General features: G+C 42.7%; 1 protein-coding gene across 1 annotated transcript; it reads right to left on the minus strand.

Annotated features, from left to right (window-relative positions):
• Window positions 1–793: 793 nt before the first annotated feature.
• Window positions 794–4,877, minus strand: LOC123084403 (uncharacterized). Its single transcript, XM_044506024.1, has 3 exons — window positions 3,530–4,877; window positions 2,562–2,612; window positions 794–2,223 (listed from the first exon to the last, which is right to left on the minus strand). Exons 1-3 carry the CDS (start codon window positions 4,875–4,877, stop codon window positions 794–796), a joined length of 2,829 nt encoding a protein of 942 aa, XP_044361959.1.
• Window positions 4,878–12,113: the final 7,236 nt, after the last annotated feature.

The raw sequence follows: 12,113 nt of genomic DNA on the forward strand, positions 1-12,113 counted from the left end.
AGAAGCACGATGGATGAGTTTGTTGAGTTGAATACTTGGCAAACTACGTGAATGGACGTTTGACATTCACATCCAGTAGCAAAAGCTAGGTATATATTTAGTGTTTTGTAACAGCAATTGATTATTCCTTTTTTTAAAGGTCCTAAGGTGGGTATGAAGCCCATCCGAACTTTTGGGGAACATGGGGCGGATGGGATCACCACGACACTGGGAAACTCTGCATCCAGGCCATCAAAATAACTTAATTGATTGAAGAAGAGCATCTCCAGCGCCACAGCAGCATGTCGGTGGTGATGATTTGCCTGACAACGAAAGGGAGAGGTTCATTGTGGTTGTTTCCGATGTCTCACAGGATGCCGATGCCTGCCAAAGGGTGTGAACGGGAGTAACGGCAAGCTCTCGAAGCGACATCATGCATGGGGCGCTCCCTTTTGGGAGGAGCACAAATTTTAGGGTGTGTTGTATTTGGGTTTCTGTCTCCTGGATTTTTCTGGTTTCTTTCATTGTTCACCGTTTTGTGAACACTTTTTTTAGGTTATGGGCAAATGTCACTGTATAGTTGTTCTCAATATTAGTTCATGGATGTGTCCATTCATGCAACAGAAGAATATGGTAAAAGATTTGAAGAACCAACTCAATATCTCAAATACACATAGGGTGCTCAAAGGTTGAGCCTAAGTGATCACTTGGGTTCGATTTGTCATGAACTACATTACACACATATAGGTCCTTCCACATGTTTCTTTATGATGTTCCCCTTGATGAATCTGATCAGACAAAGAAGCGCCTCATATCAAGCAGTGGTGTCGGTCATTGTATCAGTGGCGTCGGAATTGGCGTTCTCATTACTAGAACTTTGGTCTTTCCTATGGTAGAAGACTGACAGTGTTGCGTAGACTGCAATGTAGGCCAACACTGGGATGATGAGAAGTATGACATTTCTGGAGGTTTCCCACTTCCTATTACTACCTGCTGCATAGGCCACAAGGAGGCTAAACATATCCAGTAAAATGGCTGTATGCATCGGCCAAAGTGGCAGATTGTGATTGTGAAATGTCGTCAATGGAAGCAGCATGACAACGACTACGATTGAGGCCATGAAGGAAGTTGAGTTGTTGTAAAAGAAAGCATGGTACCGGTGCTTGTTGATGTCATGGAGGATGGGGTTGCCAGCAGAGTGTCCATTTTTGTTGTCTTGCCACAGGCCACCTGGTGGTTTTAAACCAGTCTGGTATGTCATACTTGCAGCCAGGATTCCTAGCAACATCAAGTATTCAAGCATATATTTCTCTTTGTTGCTGTCATCATCTGCTTGTCCATCCTCACCTTGTCCGAGTTGCCTATCTGGTCGATCAGCTTGGGGTGTGTCAGCTTGGTTATGACCGATGATCCAGAAAATTGCTACCTGTGAGGCTATGAAGGCTAACACTGCACCAACCAATGTTAATACATAGAGGGAGGTCTTCAGATGGCGTGAGCTTCCAGCAGCATAGGCACCCATAAGGCTAAACATGCCAACAACCATGCACACATAGAGCGCATAACAACGTATGCCTGGCCTATATAGCTTCGGATTTATGAGAAGAAGGATTAGGGTTACGGATGCCATGAAGCTCAATGCATTGCAGTAGAAGAATGCTTCATAACGTCGAGGGTAATTGTCGAGGAGTACCGGGAAGCCCGAACGACGGCCGAGCCCCTTATCATCTGATGACCAGAAGCCACCAGGCGGGGTGAGACCTGCCTGGTACGTGAGAGTAGCAGCCAAGATGGCAGCCAGAAGTAGCAACTTGCGCTTGCTATCCAAATCCTTCACTGCGGCATCATCCGCTGGCTCAGGATCATGGTCTCTTATGGTGATATGGACGATGACATAGACGAGGACAAGCCCCGCCAAGGCAACAATGTAGATGGATGACTTTACATCCCTGGTGCTCCCGGCGCCATAGGCAGTGATGAGACCAAAAAGGTCCAGCACCAGAGCTGCTTCAAGTGTGTGTCGCTTGAGCAAAAATCTGCTTTGGAGCATCATGATGACGACCAAGGATGTGACGAAAGTTGCCGAATTACTGTAGAAGAACACTCTGTAACGAGTTGGATGTGTCGTTTGGAGCACCGGATGGCCAATCTTATGCCCATATTGATCGTCCTGCCAGAGGCCGCCCGGTGGATCAAGTCCAGCTTGGTAGGTGATGGTCACAACAAGAGTAGCAAGGAGCATAAGAGCATCTCCAATAGCTTGTCTATACGGATGTCTATACTCGTTTTCCACGACGTGAGCCCAAAACAAGCGTCCAACAGCTTGTCTATATGGTTGTCCAAATATACACATCCTCTAAATCGACCTCGACAATGTCCACGCCTGGACAATGTGAAGGCGTTGTCTAAACTCAGCTGTAGTCATGATTTCTTCCTCTCCCAGCAACGGCCCACCTGTCATGGTCCCTGTATATAGACGTTCTGATGCAAAACTGGATGTGTATATGAGGGAATCTTTTTAGACCATTGTCTATATGAATATATAGACATCCAAATATACACAGCTATTGGAGATGCTCTAACAAGATAGCGAGTATTTTCTTCATGTAGGATGTCCCTGCGTCTGCTGGTGCCTGCATGCATTTTTCGATCAGAAAAGTCAACTAATTAACTACTCCCTCCGTTCCATAATATAAGAGCGTTTTTGACACTATACTAGTGTCAAAAACGCTCTTATATTATGGGACGGAGGGAGTAACAAATAGATAAACAAAAATAATATAAATAATAGATTCTAAAAACTCATTGTTACATTGTTTTGAATGTGATCTCACAATATACACATGAAAATTCCACTTACTCTTTAGATGTAGTTAGACCATATCTGGGTAATCTATATTACCATTTTGATTATGTGCTTATACAATTTTTAAGATAGCACTAAATGAACTATCTAAAAAAAATTCAAGTGAGCTCCTAGTTTTGGCATATTTTGAAGCGGAATAGCTTCACACAATATTTTCTGGACGGCATGTATACGATGGTAGGATCTCAAGTTCCTTATTACAGGAGAAATTAAAAATAATGGCGATTAGCTAGTGTCGTGCATGCGTCGGCCGTAAAATTCTTGGCTGTGGTACTTTGGTATTTGTACACAAAGAAGTATGTGACATGCCACCAGACAAACAGCGTGTATAATACATACATATTGTTAGATACTTTTATGCGAGAGTATAGATACTTTAGTTTATGCTAGATATTCCCTAAATTGTATGAAATACACGTGGGTACAACTACAGACGACAGTGGTAAAAAGACTTCTATGCACATAGTTCTATTGAATTTTATAAATACTCCCTCCGTAAACTAATATAAGAGTGCTTAGATTACTATTTTAGTAATCTAAATGCTCTTATATTAGTTTACAAATGGAGTAGAAATTAATGCCAAAAGAAAATTGTGTTAAGAGATCGTGCATGCCAATACCCAAAACGTGAAAACGGTAAGCATTTGTAAATGGAGTAACATATGGTTGGGTAGCTAGGCACACCTCGAGGAATGCTGACATGCTTCTTGAACCATCCTAAGACATAACTATGCACATCCGCACATCGTTTCCAACCAATGGTGTAAGTAATCAATAGCTGGAGGCATACGCAGACAGGAACCGCAATGGTGAGGGTAAGGACAAATATGGTGTTGTCAGCCTCCCTGCAGCTCCCAGCAGCATATGCCCCCATAAGGCCTAGTAGAGCGACGGCGATCAACCCATAGAGTGCCACGAACCGCACGGAAATGGTCTTGCTCAGCTTCTTCTCCAGGAGCAACACGATGATGAGCAGGGATGCAACAAAAGAGGTGGTGTTGCAAATGAAGAAAGCACGGAACCTCCCACGTGCTTGTAACACTGGATCACTCGGATGGTGGCCGTCCTGGGTGCTACTCCAGAAACCACCAGGAGGGCTAAGCCCGGCCACGTATGTGATGGTGACCACGAAGGTTGCGAGTAGCATCAACAAGTCAATCTTCTCTTTGTCATGCTTCCTGGAGGGTGAGCTGGATTGGGCACCACTACCATTACCATTGGCGGGGATGCGGATGGAGTTGGCTTGGATTTGATTCTCAACACCATTTGTGGGGATGTGGATGGAGTCGGATTGGATTTGATTCTCAACCCTATTGGTGAGGATGGGGATGGAGGTGGGGTCAGAGTTGATTTCATTATCAAAACCAATGGGGGGTATGAGGTTGGTGTCGGATTGGATTTCATTACCATCATCATTGGTGAGGATGGGAATGAGGTCAGAGATGATTTCATTATTGTAACCATCAAGGGGAATGGGGTCGGAGCTGGCCCTGTTCCTGGCCATAAGCCAGAGGTAGGAGAAGAAGACAGCGAGGATGACGTACACCAGAAAGGAGAAGGCCACCCCCGAGTAGACGGTGGTGAATGTATCCCGGCTACTCCCAGCGCCATAGGCCCCCATGAGGCCAAGTAGGTCGAGCGCCATCACCGCCCGCAACACCACCGTCCAGGGTGTGCTTTTCCTAGGCAGGATGATGAGGATGAGGGAGATGACGAGTGATGTCGCCAGCGCGGTGGCGTTGCAGTAGTAGAAGGCGAGATACCGGCGGTAGTCCGTGTCCCGGAGGATGGGGTCACCCACGATGTAACCCCCTGAGTCATCCTGCTGCCAGGATCCCCCGGGCAGGTTCAGCCCTGCGACGTAGGTCACCGTTGCAACCAGAGTCGCCAGCAGCAGGAGCTGCTCCTTGAACTCGTACAGTTTTGGGTCGGCGCCTGCAGAGCTGCCATTACCACTGCCCTGTTTCTGGCTCTCCAGACGCTCGGTGGATGATGCTTCTATAGCTACCTCGTTAATGTGTATGGAGGCCATTTGCTTACTTTGCCATCAAATGGATAAGCTCTGGCTTCAATTTATATCATCCAACAACAAACTTATATATTACCAAGTTGCTAGTTGGAACTGAGGGCCCGCCCACATGTCCACTTGGAATCGGTTCCATTCCTATAGTTTGTGTGACCAGACAACACTAGCTAGGTCGCTTGCCCGGTTGTCAATTTAATACCTATCCTCTTGCTTAGTTGTAGTTTGTCCACGCTTGGTGGTCAATTTTATATCTTCTTGCTTAGTAAAATAGTTTGTGTGGTGACACACATCAGAATCATTGTGACCAGATCATTACTGAATAGTTAATGACGAGCCGATATTTGTTAACGAGACTGTATGAAGGCTCTCAAGCCATGACTATGGATGTTCCTCCTCATGCAGTAGATTGACAAACTACACCAAGGGAAAAAGGTCCCGCCACAGCCAGTCATCCCTGCAATAGGCGTCAGGACCACCCCGCTCGTGATTTTGTGTCTTACCTGCCAATTTTGTATAGTTATTTTTGCTACCACCAGTAACTATATAGGTTAGACCTGGGAATATGTGTTCGACTCAAAAACCAAACCTCAGCATATTCAGCTAAGCCCAACCTCAACCCTAGCACATATTTGACACCAGTTCCAACAAGACAAAACTCGGCCAACGACTTCAATGTGATTCACCTGTTACATAATTAAACAGAGTCAACTAAATCCAACTAGCATTAGAAATGTAGAACCACCTTCATATATATTCTTTCTGTCCTCGAATTATTCTACTAGCGTGCTTGAATCAATCATGCCCCAACTACTGCATTTTAGAAAATCGTTCTCTATCCCTAGCAATGGACCCAAAATTTGCTATTCACATTATAGGGTACATTAGACCTGTTGCCATGTTCCTCAAATCATTGGAAGGATGCACCAGGCGTTGACAGGGCAAGGGATTCATCTTACATACTCCATAGGGCCTTGTTCATGTGTGTTTGTTTATTTACTTATTTTGGTTAATGCCATAGATGTCATGTGTTTATTTCAGTGTAATTTTCTCCTGCGCAAATAGTACAATGTGGGAACTATAGTGTTTCACTATTCCTTATAAAGCATAGGAACAGCTACTGACATTTTGGTTAAATTTTTGGGAATAAAACGTTTTCAACCTTTTTGGCCAGTGAGCTTGGGCTAGCACTTCGAATTTTTAGAAGATTCCTTTAATATTTTAACCACATATTCAATCCAAAAGAAATGAGTAGCACAGGCAACAGCTAGCATGTGAGGGACGAAATTAAAACATATGCATCCAAGTAAAAAGGACATGTACCTGCTATTGATTTAGTTCTCAAATCCAAGTAAACCGATGAACACAAGGAAAGCTGTCAATCTTAACTGCGAAAAACATATGAAATATTATTACCAAATCGGCAGCTTGTCACAATAAGAAAGCTCAAGCACATTCAAAAAAAATGTTTTCTGGTTCGTCTATTTGCTGAAACAGATGAGATGAGTTAACCAACTCATAACCAAGGTGGCTCAAATAAATACCATTAGGTGCAAGGTTAAACAAGCACCAACGCCATGATAAGCATATGCAAACAAATTCTTACAGATAGCTGCAGAAGTTTCAACGATTCTGCCGATAAGCTTCTCATAACCAAGCTGCCAAAGTCTCTGCTCTGTGTCAAAAACTAGAACATTTTTCAGAAAAAGGAAACTGATAGGGGTAGCACACCATGTTTGCGCAAAACAGAATGTGCTGGGCAGCTGGGGTACATCAGAGATCCTGCCGGTGGCGGTACTGATCTCATTTGAACACGAAATAAAAATCCTGCAACAGATCAGCCTCGTTACCAAGCCGGTGTGCACCTCAGAGTTTCATAGAACATTTGGCTGCTGTATTACCAATTCCATGCATTAGGACGAAGCGGCATTCACTCAGGATGGAGCACAAAAGCAACAATATTTGGACTTAAAAAATTCATGGTCTAATTGATATTTAAGCGACAATTTCCTCCTTTTATTCTGAACATTTCAAAACAAATCACGATAAAAAAAAGTAAGCGAAATAAATCTGATATTTATCTTTAAACTATCCTCCTGTTTCGCTGAACATTAAATTAGTGTTCAGTTCGATTCTCAGAAAACTAAGCACTTCGTATGTAGCAGCAGCCGCGACCTACGGATCCATCTTCATGACGAAATCGATTCTACTCCCTCCGTTCGGAATTACTCGTCCAAAAAATGAATGTATCTAGATGTATTTTAGTTGTAGATACAACCATTTTTGTGGCAAGTAATTCCAAACGGAGGAAGTAAGATCGAGCACGCTAGGGTTTGAGCTAGACGGGGGAAGGCATACGCGCTGACTTACCTCCGAACAGATCGCGATGGCGATGGAGGAATCTCAGCGGAGTAACTCGTCGGTGGCGAGGAAGCCGCTGCCGCCGCCGCCGGCGGCGACCACCACTTGTCGGCCATCGCTCTTCTCCACGCTGCTTTTTTTTTTTGAGGTAATAATCTCCACGCTGCTGTTGTTCTTCAGTCGTGAATCCCTCACAACTGGGCCTATTTCTCACTTCTGGTGGGCTAGTTTAAATGAACGTAGATATTGGGCCCAGTTCACCCTTGTTGGTGGTCTTTGCTTTTTGGGCCTGCCAGGCTCTATCGAGCTGGTGGTTGCGCGTTCAGTCAGGGTCAGACCACCACATGACATGCAAGCTAACACGTTATTTCGTGTTGCTAAAAAAAATACAATGTTATTTCGTTCGGTGTCAAAATAGTGTAGGAGAGCAACTAATTGAGGAGCGCTCCTTCGCAAGCCTCCCAAGGGTAGCTTGACGCGCTCTCAGCTGCCGCCACGTGTCGCGCTCTGGGCGCTCTCTTTGGATTTGGTATTTTTTTTTGTTTCCGCATGTGTTTTCGGCTTTTCAATTTTTCTTTTTTTGTTTTTGCAGCTTTTTGATTTCCGCCGGCTTTTCTTAGCTTCTCGATTAAAAATGAAATATTTTGCGTGAAAAATACGTTTTTCTTGCTTCCGTGAATGGAACGGTTGTGCCTCTCGAAAATGAAAAAAAAAGCATATTTTCTTTTGCTTTCACGATAGGCATGGCTTTGCTTCCGCATGCATCTCAAAACCAGAAAAAATATAGGTGTTTTCTTTTTTATTCCTTTTGCGAGAGGCACGGATTTGCTTCCGTGAGAGGCACAACCATGCCTCTAGGAAACAGCTTTAGAAAAAGGAAAAAAAAACATGCTCCCGGTGCGATTTTTTTGGTCCTTTTTTCATGAAAATAATTTGTCAATACCTATCAACATGGGATCTAGTTTTGCAAATCTCGACATGGGGAATCCGAAGGTGAAAACGGTAAGATTTGGACGCACGGTTTAACAGATAAAACATTTTGAATAAACGGATCTAAAAAAAAAATACTAAAGAGTTTTCTTTTTTTCGTAGATACAGTTTTTTCGTAGATCCGTTTATTCACAATCTAAAAAGGTAGAAGTGATCTTTGCAAAAAGTACTTCTTAATTAGTGATTTCTAATAGGCGTGCTATAGTGCGAATATGACCGCAGCGAGCAAATTAGTTTATGTCCTGCCATATGATCCATTGCTAGTCCGGTTTGGGTATCTCACGATGTTTGTCTCTCTCCAACAGGAGGCGCTACTACGGATGATACGTATATCACTTTTGTTTCGCTTCCCCGTTGCCGCCGTCTTCTGATGCCATGTTTGGTACAGCTCAAACCTCCTTCGATTTGGTTTGATTCCATCTGATTTCTGGTGATATTTGTCAGACTTTCTTTCCTGTACACCAACTGTTTATCTCAACGTCTGCAAGAGATTATGTCCGTGCTACTGAATTTAAATTTCAACACAATTATCATTTAGATGCATATTTGGTTGTCATAAATTCTGATTCAATGCAATTTTATAGTTCCTTGACTGCAGCATGCAGATGGCTGCTCTTTATTATTTTCTGTCCTGGTCTCTACATGGATTTTTATTCCTTTGAAAGCTAATCCACTTTGTAGCTGAGATGAAGATCATACTGTTTGTTTGTAAAAAGATAGATAAACAAATCTTTCAATGTTCACTCTTCAGAGTAAAAATAACAGAAATCTTGATATCTAGGAGGAACCGTTGCAACTCTGCTAGATGGGAAGTGAGCAGGGAGCTTCGCAGCCATCCTGTGCTGCTAAGGGCCGGGGTACTGAATAATATCAAGTGAAATTGAAACCCATGGGATTTCTTTTGGTCCACGAGGGAGTTCACATGCTTAGCACTCGATAGTCCGCCTTCGAAGCAAGTAAAAACTCCTTTTCTTTCTTTGTAGTATCATGTTACATTGTTCAGCGTGATTTCTCATCTTGATTTTGGCTTGAACACATAACAGATTTCCAGATAATCCAAGTTCGCTGCTGGTGGACTCTATGCCAGAAAGTGAAGCTAAGATACAACATGATGTTCCTACAATGCCAGTGTCAGAGTAGTCATTCGTTCCATGCTGGCAGGTCAGCTGCTAATGTCTCCTCTACACACAGCGAAGATGACATTGGCTGCAGCCTACAGTGAATGTTATTTCATTATATCCATGGTTTTCTGCTTTGATTTTTTTTCAGTTTTTTATTTATTCTGACACTGTACAAAATAAAGAAATCACACTTTTTTTTTTTGAAAACAAAACCACAACGTCTCAACATCTTTATGATAGTTTGGTGGCTTAGACTCTCAACATCCATTACAAATTGGGCTCCTCATGTTTTCTATAAATTGAAGTACCCCTTTGTTGCCACACTCTACAGGAAGTTGGAATTTCGCAAATCCAGTGTTAGAGGTAATCTTGAGTTAGTATTGTGTTTCTTAGTAGTATACTCCCTCCATCCGGAAATACTTGGGTGTATCCAGAACTAAAATACATCTAGATACATCCATTCCTTGGGCAAGTATTTTCGGACGGAGGGAGTAAGTGTTAGTAGTAGTCCTGCTAAGATTACTATTTGGTCGTGTAATCTCCCTCCGTTCCGAATTACTTGTCGCACGTATGGATGTATCTAGATGTATTTTAGTTCTAGATACATCCATTTTAGCGACGAGTAATTTGGAACGGAGGAGTACATAGGAGAGTACTAGGCGTGTCCGTGTGTGCTTAGCACATCTATTAGGAGTCCGGCTAGAACTTATTGGTAGTACGTGTCTGTCTAGTTTTAGTGGGCTAGGCAGAGCCTGGACGTGTATACATACAAAGAGGGGCTGTAGATTTGTAACATAGTGGAGAAAACCAGAAAATAAAAAGAGGAAATTAAGGGTACGAGACGTACCCTCGGCTATCAGTTTTCGTGTGTGTGTTCGTCCTGTAATTCGATGTGATCAATTCTGTGGGCCAAGTTCCAACATCCAGCACATGCTGAAGCATGGAATGATCAAGCTCATGATAATTAATGTGACTTATGGCGGCGCATTACCTGATTTTCTTATGAAGGTTGTATAATAGCCAGGAGCCAACTGGAGGAAGCTATAGTCCAGTGGAAGTACTAGACGTGCGCATCGGTTAACAGTCTGCTAACCCTCTACTAGGAGCAAGGCAGAAGTTGTTGTTCATAATCTGTAGCATTTCATAATTAGGAGGAGCTGAAGCTACTCTGACCACGTTAATTTAGTCGAGAGAATCAGGATGGACTTAGAAAAAAAATCTTTTGAGCATGGTCGTTTCACTCATGATTGATGACAAATATGTTCACTGCTACCATTTTTTTGTATATTGTTGAACATTCTATTACCTCTCTTATCTGTGTAAATTAATAAAAGATTATTCATTTTATTGATATATATTTGCTAAGACAAGTGATAATTTGTTCACATGATAAAAATACGTGTGTTGCACGGCGCACTTAGTAGCAGGAAAAAGTTTTATGGTGTACGCAAAAGTTTTATGTGTTGCGAAACCTCTCTAGAGAAAGGAAAATAAAGGTTCGGGTACTACGTAGACTTCAAGATTTGGTCATAAATAAATTGATGGATCGCTAATTTGCTCAACAACATTTCTCGCTCTAAAGCATGACCCACCCTTATAAAACGCGGAATCGAGTAGCCTCTACCTATGTTATCGGTATAGTACTAGCAGCCAAACAACACATAAACAGAATCATGGCCCCAAAGAGAGGGACATAGCAGTGAAAATTGTGATTGGTTGGATCAATGTAATTTGTTGAGAAATATTGATGGGAGGCATATGGAAGCACATCTTCTGAAAAAAATCATATAGTCCCTCCGTCTGGGTTTACAAGTCACGAAAGCTAAAACGGAAGACCAAGGCACAACCATAATGAACTGCATGTACACGCTTTTACTTCATTCATCGCAGCAATTTCACTGGTTGCATGTATACCCTTCTATAATAGGTTGCATGCCCGGTTGGGCGTATTAACCGAAGCGATTGTAGTGGTTGCATGCTACCAGTAGTAATTAACACAACAAACTGCAGCAGATTCGTGGCCAAACACTTCCGATGTAAAAAGAGGTTTATGCAACGTATTTCTGAGGACACATGTAGCGGTAATGCTAAGGTAACAGTAGAGGCCATGAAGGTCGTGCTACGAATCAGGGACATAATACTACAAGGTGGTTAAATTGAACAGGCAAGAATAGAAATTTCACGTTGTAGAAATGTCTCAGTATTTTCTTCTCTGCCTCCTCCACCCATAGATTGCAACCAGTTTTCATCTCACAAAAGCCTATTGCTGCAATTGAGAATCAAGACCAAGGTAAGAGTTAATCAAACCCACTACTTAATGAAATCAACGGCTCAAATATATTTTGTACTCTTACCTTTAATGTGAAAAGGGGAGGTAAGAGAAAGCATGTTAAAAAACCTCTTTACATTATACTGAAAAAGGGAGCGGGGGCGGGTGCTTGGGATCGTTGTGTCTCTTGCTCGGCTGAAAAAGGGGTGTGGCTCTGTTCCTGAGTAACTGCGGGTGGGGTGTGTGTCAGGTCGTCTAGGGCGAGTCACGGGAGTGTGAGACCATCAACGTGAGGCATCTTGTGCCTCTTACACACAGTACACATCACACATGTTGTCAACCGATCATACTTTGAACCACAGGCCACTGATACGTTTCAAACTTAACTATAATTTTTGTGATATTTGTGCCATATTTTGTACCATTTATACATACTGTCATACATCATTTTATCACTCTCTTTAGACCAACATATTAATTATTGCGAGATTCACAAAAAAAAAA

Source organism: Triticum aestivum, chromosome 4A (assembly GCF_018294505.1).
Source record: "Triticum aestivum cultivar Chinese Spring chromosome 4A, IWGSC CS RefSeq v2.1, whole genome shotgun sequence".
Taxonomy (NCBI): domain Eukaryota; kingdom Viridiplantae; phylum Streptophyta; class Magnoliopsida; order Poales; family Poaceae; genus Triticum; species Triticum aestivum.

Bases quoted from the DNA above. Each gene is read 5' to 3' on its own strand.
- LOC123084403 (XM_044506024.1), bottom strand. From the start codon at position 4,877: ATGGCCTCCATACACATTAACGAGGTAGCTATAGAAGCATCATCCACC. The intron at 2,613-3,529 runs GTGTGCCTAGCT...AAATGCATGCAG, and splicing joins GCATGTCAGCATTCCTCGAG to GCACCAGCAGACGCAGGGAC. The intron at 2,224-2,561 runs TTAGAGCATCTC...TTGGAGATGCTC, and splicing joins AGAAAATACTCGCTATCTTG to TTATGCTCCTTGCTACTCTT.